At 42.3% G+C, this 7,313-nt stretch overlaps 1 protein-coding gene across 1 annotated transcript; it reads left to right on the top strand.

Annotated features, from left to right (window-relative positions):
* Window positions 1-531: 531 nt before the first annotated feature.
* Window positions 532-7,064, top strand: c4h19orf44 (chromosome 4 C19orf44 homolog). The gene is made up of 10 exons (XM_041935889.1): window positions 532-964; window positions 1,072-1,248; window positions 1,351-1,478; window positions 1,616-2,105; window positions 3,443-3,797; window positions 4,320-4,393; window positions 5,452-5,938; window positions 6,048-6,137; window positions 6,362-6,528; window positions 6,666-7,064. Exons 1-10 carry the CDS (start codon window positions 851-853, stop codon window positions 6,744-6,746), a joined length of 2,163 nt encoding a protein of 720 aa, XP_041791823.1. The 5' UTR covers window positions 532-850; the 3' UTR covers window positions 6,747-7,064.
* The last annotated feature ends 249 nt before the right edge of the window (window positions 7,065-7,313 follow it).

Genomic DNA, 7,313 nt, shown 5'->3' with positions numbered 1-7,313 from the left:
ACACGGAAACAAAGAAAGTAATTCTAGAGTCCTTATGGCTTTCTTGTTTTCATGTATTGTTTGATTTCCCTTTCAAGTACATGGTATTTGGTTGGTGAAGTTGTGAATATGAGCTTTAGCTAAAAATAAGATCAAATTAATTATGTAATATCGGTCTATTTGGGAGGGTGGGACTGAAAAGAAACCAAACAATACATTTTGATAGTCTATAGCAAAGTTTTTGTCAATATGCTGATGGATGAAAGTAGTGAGATTTGACCAAAAAATCTGCAGGTGGGGACATGACCAGAAGAGGTGGTGAAGATCCTCTGGAGCCTGTTTACAGAAGGAGCAGAGTTCGCTGATGTTTTTTTTTATATCTTTGCATATATAAATTGGAAGCGACGTCGATGTATGATTCAGCGCTCGATGCGGCGTTTACGTATATATGTCTAGGGGCAGTAATTGGATGTTCATGATGCTATCTGCCAGAAATCAGCGAAGAAGAGGGAGAAAGCGGAAGTTGTTCCTTGGAAACAAGGGACGCGCGAGTGGTCGCTATGAATAAAGTAGGCAGTATATGATCAGACATTGGCAACATTGCGAGCCGTTTTAAGTTGGCTAATTGATGTGAAATTGGAGAAGGTTGTGAAAGGCCTCGAAATGAATCTACGAAGCACTTTTTTACCGTATGTAACTGAGTTAGCTAGCGTTAGCAAACATGATTTTAGCCTCTACAGTTAGCTAGCTAACACTGCTGTCTCCAACGCAGGATGAACCAGTGTCAGATATTCACTACTGTGAAAATGTGTGCACGTGTAACATTATAGTTATATCGATCTGTATTAAGTAGCTAATACTTAGTTTAATCATGTGGAAACATAGCGGTCGAAGCTCCGCTCTGGATCGGGCTCAGGCGCTGCTCTCCGCCAAGAGGAACAGCAGAGGAGCCGATGAGTCTGTGCAGGCGACAGCCAAAACACAGGTACACTCAGTGAGTTTCAAGCTTTAAACGTGTTAAAATGAACTGTTGCGTTACTTTAGGAGATGTTTTAACACGCGGAAACTTGTCTTTCCTTTCCCTCTCTTTAGGGTGCTGTGGGTGGGCCTGTAAAAAGCCGACCTGCTCCCCTAAACACGCACGCTTTCCTCTCAGATGTGAGTGACCTGTCCTCGGTCAGCTCAGCTCCTGAACATGGAGCTGACACCGTGTCCTCTGCTGCTGCTGCAGCTGGGAAGACCCAGGGAAGGGAGGGGGGTACTACCAAGGTCAACACCTACAGAAGATTGATGCTTGCGTTCACTTAAATGCACTGGACGTTTCCAAGTTCAGTTTGACGAAACCCTTCCCTCCCTGTTTTCTTCTGACAGGATCTCAGACCTCAGAACTCTTTGGGTGGAGGAGGGAGCAGGTTCTTGAAGAAGGCTCCACCACCTGCAACCAACAGCACCCAGTCACCTGTTAGCAGGCGCCAAATACAGCAGGTGCCTGAACCCAGGTACGGTTCTGTGTATGTTAAAGAAATAAATGTTATATTGAGCACTAGATTAAACTTTTCTCTGACTTGATCCAATGATTCTACTCAACATATTTACAGTTCTTCTCTTCATTCACCCATCTAACCCCTCTGCTCAGAAATGTTTCATCTTCTCTGCGAGGCTCCCAGACTGCTGCTTTGAATAGACTGGCTCAAATTGAGAGCCGTATCCGCAGCCGACAGCAGGCCGGTCAGGGCCCAAAATCAGCAGAGAATCTAACCTCAGACTTGGGAATCTCACCACCACCAGCTGCCCAGGCTTTGGAATCCTCCGTGCAACTCTCAGCACAGTCCAACAGTGACCAGAGCCTGAAGGGGAAACGTTTCCTTAAGAGTAACACAGCTGTGAACAATAGTAATCCTGCTGTTGCTAGGGGTTCACAAGGCTCAGATGTTGGTGTCAGGTCCAGAGCCGCCGATGCTGAAGTCCCATCGGTGGGTCTGGAGACAAAGTCAGTGAGAGTAGTGCGTGGTGTGAGTCTGGAAAGTGATGAAGAGGATATGAGGAAGCTGCTTGGGGACTCAGATTCAATAGACAACAGCTTCTTAATTCCTGGGAGACCCTCCTCCAAAAGAACAGCAGACAAGGTATTTTTCAACTCTGAGCCCCGGGCTGCTTTCCCTGGTTTTCACCCACTTTACTCCCTATCTGTCACCACATGTCTTAGTTAGAGAACAGTATACAGTTATTTTCATGATATGTTAATGCAATAATTTCACTTGTCACTGGTTCTATACATATTGATGTCAGTGATATATATATACATAATATATGATATTATCTGAAAAAAAGCTATTTTTTGAGCTATTTCCAACAATTTCTGATTCGGAAAAACTGTCCATCACAATTAGATTTGTTGCCTGTGCATGTTTACAAGTTTGTATAAGGATATAAGAGCTATGTAAATGGGACATTTTGAGCTTTAGATGTACCAATATTCCAAAACTTGGATCACTGAAGCCCTAAATTGTTACGTATTTTCTCCTTCCTATTTTTTTTTTCTTGTTTCAAAGATAGATAGATAGATACTTTATTCATCTCCAAAGAGAAATTTGCTGTTCCAGCAGCTTAAAAAGGTGGACACACAAGGGCATGCAAAATAAGAACAAGAACTACTTTCAAATTGGGCTATATGCAGTATGTTTTGCTACTTGCACTACAGGTCCCATCATGGTTCAATTGAGGTGAAATGTAATATAGTCATCGAGTCTGTATTTATGTCCTTATTTCGTACTACATACTAATTCTATACAGAATATATATTCATTTTTGATTAGATACTGTTTTTTTCAGTTGGTACACAACAAATCAATGTACTGTTTTATGCTAACAGGAAATAATACACATGCCAGTCACTATGACTTTAGACTGGAAATGTCATTCAAACTTTACAAAGGGGCATTAAAATGATAAAAAATAAAATGATTTATAGGTGTGTTTAATTTTAGGTGCATCACTAGATGCATACTGGCTTTTTTGAGTTTCCTTTCTTACTGAGTTTCAGTCACACCATCAGAGTTGTAGCAATAGACTCATAATGGACAGAGTTGGGCAAAAACTAACAAATGAATTTAAAAGAATGAATCATTTTTCATTGGTTTGTCCATCCATCCATTTTCTGTTGTTTAATATCTGGGTCCAGGTCATCTTAATTTAATGAAAAGAGATCATTGCTATTACCATATATACTGCTGGTAAGTAGAAAAAAATGTGAGATAATAAATAATTCTTGGAAATATTGTCCCAGGCTTTCCATCATACTTTCATATTTTGGCCGGTATGATCGTGAAGGAGGTATTACATTGCTTTCAATGTGGTTTTAAAAGAGTCTTAAAAAGTAACTTGGTGAACCCGGCAGAAACCCTGTGGCAGTCAGACATCGTGCTTTCACTTCAAAATAATGCTATACTTTCCTCTCTTACAGATGTTGAGTAAAAGCAGTCAGAGGGTCCACTCCACACCTCCTCCTGCTGCTGCTCCTCCATCATCATCGATCAACACAGCACCACCCTGCTCCCCAAGCCGCAGTTCTCCTTTTCGATTCACCGGTCAGGCTCAGGCCCACTTCAGCCCCTCCGTGCTCTCCCCATCACCCTCTCCTCCCTCTGCCTCCCCTTCTCCTCCAGGGAGACTGAACTTCCCGCATTGGACGAGAAGTCCACAGCGTTCCCTCTCCTCCATGTCAGGCCACAGTGAGGTGCTCTCTCTGGAAGAGCTCTTCCCTGTTGGGCCTGGCTCTGAAGAGCCCCGCAGTGAGATGAGTGCAGTTTCCTCTGAAGGTGAGAAGTTCATTATGGCATCAAATACGTCCTCAAAGATGGCAGTTAGTGTTGTATTTTCTAAGCTCAGCAGGTAAGAGGACTTCAAATCAACAGTGTTCCTCCATGTCTATTCCTGTTATACCAGTGTCTCAGATTCTTGTTTTAATGATTCACTGATGTCAAAAATGTCATTTAACATGATGTTTTGAGTTCATTCATCATGTTTTACTGGTCACTCCTCTTCTCATGCATCCTAGATGGACAACAAGGTACATAAATCATCCCTCTGTACAGTAAATATGAACAGGATGGGACAAATATTAGTTGCTGTGTAGGGTATCTGTGTAATTACATATGAATCACTGATGTCGCAGCCTTGCCCGACATTCATTTTCGAGTTTTTGCTCACAAGGTGCTATTAATGCATAGTTGACACCCTATGCATTTACAGCAGTAGCGCACTAACGATTGTGTTGATGACAGTTCTGTGGATATACACTATCATTTAAGAAAATCTGTTGTAATCTTGTGTTATTGCAGACTTCAAGGTAAATGTGTTGACATTAGACGACCTTGTCCCTGCTAATCTTGGATTCACTGAGGAAACACATGAGGTGAGCCATGGCAGCAGTTAATTAAGTACAGTGGAACAAAGTAAAGTTACAAATTACTGCGTTATAATACAGGATGCTACTTGAATGTGTACTATATTGCAATTACGAAGTACATTAAAACCTAAAGACAATTTTATGATAATTTTGGCCATTTTCCAATCGTTTTACACCCTGATTATTGAGGGGCAAGCTGTAAACAATACGTGCATTGAAATGTTGTCACCTTTTAGAGGTGCAATATGTAAGGATCTTAGTTTAAAACATTCAAGTGTGAAGAGATAATTATGTGAAAGACGTCCATGTGTTGTTTTGCAGAGTTATCTGCTACAGTTAGCATGCTAACCAGCTAGCCCCAGCTATCACCTCAAGAGGCAATATTGAGTCACTGCAGCATCCAGTCTTCACACAGTCCAACAACACTGTCCACCACACATTAGTTTGGATTCATGTTTGTGTCAGCCTGATGAATGTACGTCCAATATTCACTTCCTTTTAGCTCTGTTGTGTTCTCCACCAATACTCCACCAGAATATCTTTACCTGCTTAATGTTCCACTATGGTCATCTGGTGGTCTCTCTGTGTGTGTCTACTGTCTGATGCAGAGCAGGTAGTTCACAGTGTGTTATTAGAGCTCTTCCACTGGCAAGAGCTGCCTGCTGCTGCTGCTGCTGGAAACAAAAGTGGTGAGGGAAGTGAGACTGAACCACAACAGTAAAGCTGGATGTCAGTGTGATAATCTCTGCTGGTTCATCTGTAATGACTTTAAGGTGAAACTGAAATGAACATACCCAAAAGATCTGTCAGGCATCAGCTAGACAGAAAAAACATAACACACATTACAAATTGTCGGGGACATTTTATTCCCACAGGGGCTGACCGAATAGATGTTAGAATTGATTCCAGTAGGATTGGAGTAGCCATTCAAATACATTCATAAGCTGGGAAAATGTCTAATGAATGAAAAATTCAGCCTTTTCTCCTTTTACTGGGGATCTTGTCGGATCCCCTGAAGGACTCCATAAACTGATGTGTTTGCTTGCCTCCTGCTGCCTAAACAGAGAGAAGCCAAACTCAGCACTCTTGTTCCTGGACCCCTAAACAGACAACAGCTGCCAGGAGTGAAGGAGAAGGACGAGGAACAGCAGCAGGCGGAGGACGTGCTGGACTACCAAAGTGACTTTGAAAGCGAGAGCAGGACAGATCCAGGTTACAGTGCCAGTCAGGTTTCAGAACACTTGCAACGACACGGAGATGAAGAGGAGGTGGCGTCGGAGGTCGGAGACGAGGCTTCGCATTCAGACGTGTCCCGTGGGAGGGCAGAGGATGATTACTCAAACACTTTCTCAGACGCAAGTCAGTCCTACACCTCACAGACCTCGGGTCGCAGTCAAACACTGAGCAGAAGCAGGGACTCCAGATCCTCGGTATCACATGGCAGCTGGAACATTTCTCGCCAGTCAAGGAGGCGTGCTTCAACTGGAAATGATTTAAAAGATGCAGCAGTACAGACTCAGCCTGATCCACTGGCTTTCACGCAGCCTGCTGGTTAGTCTGCCATACATGGTGTTTTTGTATATTTAGGATGTGGTAGGGCCCGTAATCATCAGTTGACATCTCTCACAGTTTCTTATCGGTTCCTCTCCTCCCTCTGTAGGTATGGCTGCTGTGGGTCCTGCAGTGGGCATGACCTATATGAATCCCACCCCAGTGGTCACTCATACTCTCAGTGAAGAAATGGTGGAAGGTAAGACCCAATAAAACAGAACAAAATACAGTATCAGTACATATTGAAGACTAGAAAGCACTGAGAGAGAGCCTACCTCCGCCAAGGCTTGACATTTTAAATAGAAAATATTTAAAACGTTCAAACCAGCGGCAAGTTTCCATTAAGCATTTGCCACAAACCCAGTTAGTGTGCTTGGGAGTGCTTCTTTTGTTTTTAATGCATGTCTGATGTCCCTCCCTCAGCTCTCAGCAGCTTCAATCCAGCTGTATTTGCACTCAATGAATTGTTGAAGCAGCAACTTGCCATGACAAGGCGGTTCATCGAAAGCAGCCGACATCTTCACTCCAGCCTGGTGCAGAGCCTGGAACCACCCGACTACAGATACACCACATTGGAAGACACCAAGGAGGTGAACCAGACTTACACACACTATTTTATCCCAGTCATTGGTTGAATATCCAGTCTGTAAAAGAACAACAGACATACCTGTAGAAAATTCACATACGTCTGTTTGTCTACAGTACTACTTTTTTTTCCTTTCCATAGTACATTCGCAAACACAGGCCTCCCAAACTGACATTGGAGGACGCCTTAGAGGAGGTGCTGCAGGAGATGAGAGACTACTAACAGATCTGACCACTGGTACTGGATGTCCTGGATTCCTGAACCTCCGTGTGTGGAGCAAGAGACATTTGTGATGTCCTTCTTATTTAAATACATTTTATACATTAAGTTTTTTTTTTATAATTGGAAGGATTATGGCATTTGTTGTCAGTCATAAAACATGCCAGTGTTGGGCATCTGTTCATGGATTATTTTGTAAATTGTTAAACATCAATGCTGTCATTTATTCAAGAAATAATAATGTAACAGTGTTCCAACATCACCACTGTCCTCATGTTTTAATGCATTAGTTACAATAAAATCCCAAAACAAGAAATTTAAAGTTACTAGAGAAACTCTCAAGATGTTTTCTTTCTTCTTTTCTTGTCCAGTGTTGGAAAGTTTAAAACTTTTGTTTTGATTGATTGACACCATATAAAAGGCCAAAATCGTAACTTCTGCACAACAGTATAAAACATTGTCTAACTCCAGTTGATGGACTTTTATAGTTTGAGTAATATCCCTTGACTGTACAACACCACAGGAGTTCATTCATTATTAATCAACTGGATGAATAAAGACGCCTGCAAG

Source organism: Chelmon rostratus, chromosome 4 (genome assembly GCF_017976325.1).
Source record: "Chelmon rostratus isolate fCheRos1 chromosome 4, fCheRos1.pri, whole genome shotgun sequence".
NCBI classification, from domain to species: Eukaryota; Metazoa; Chordata; class Actinopteri; order Chaetodontiformes; family Chaetodontidae; genus Chelmon; species Chelmon rostratus.
This window is presented reverse-complemented; position numbering and strand designations above follow the sequence as displayed.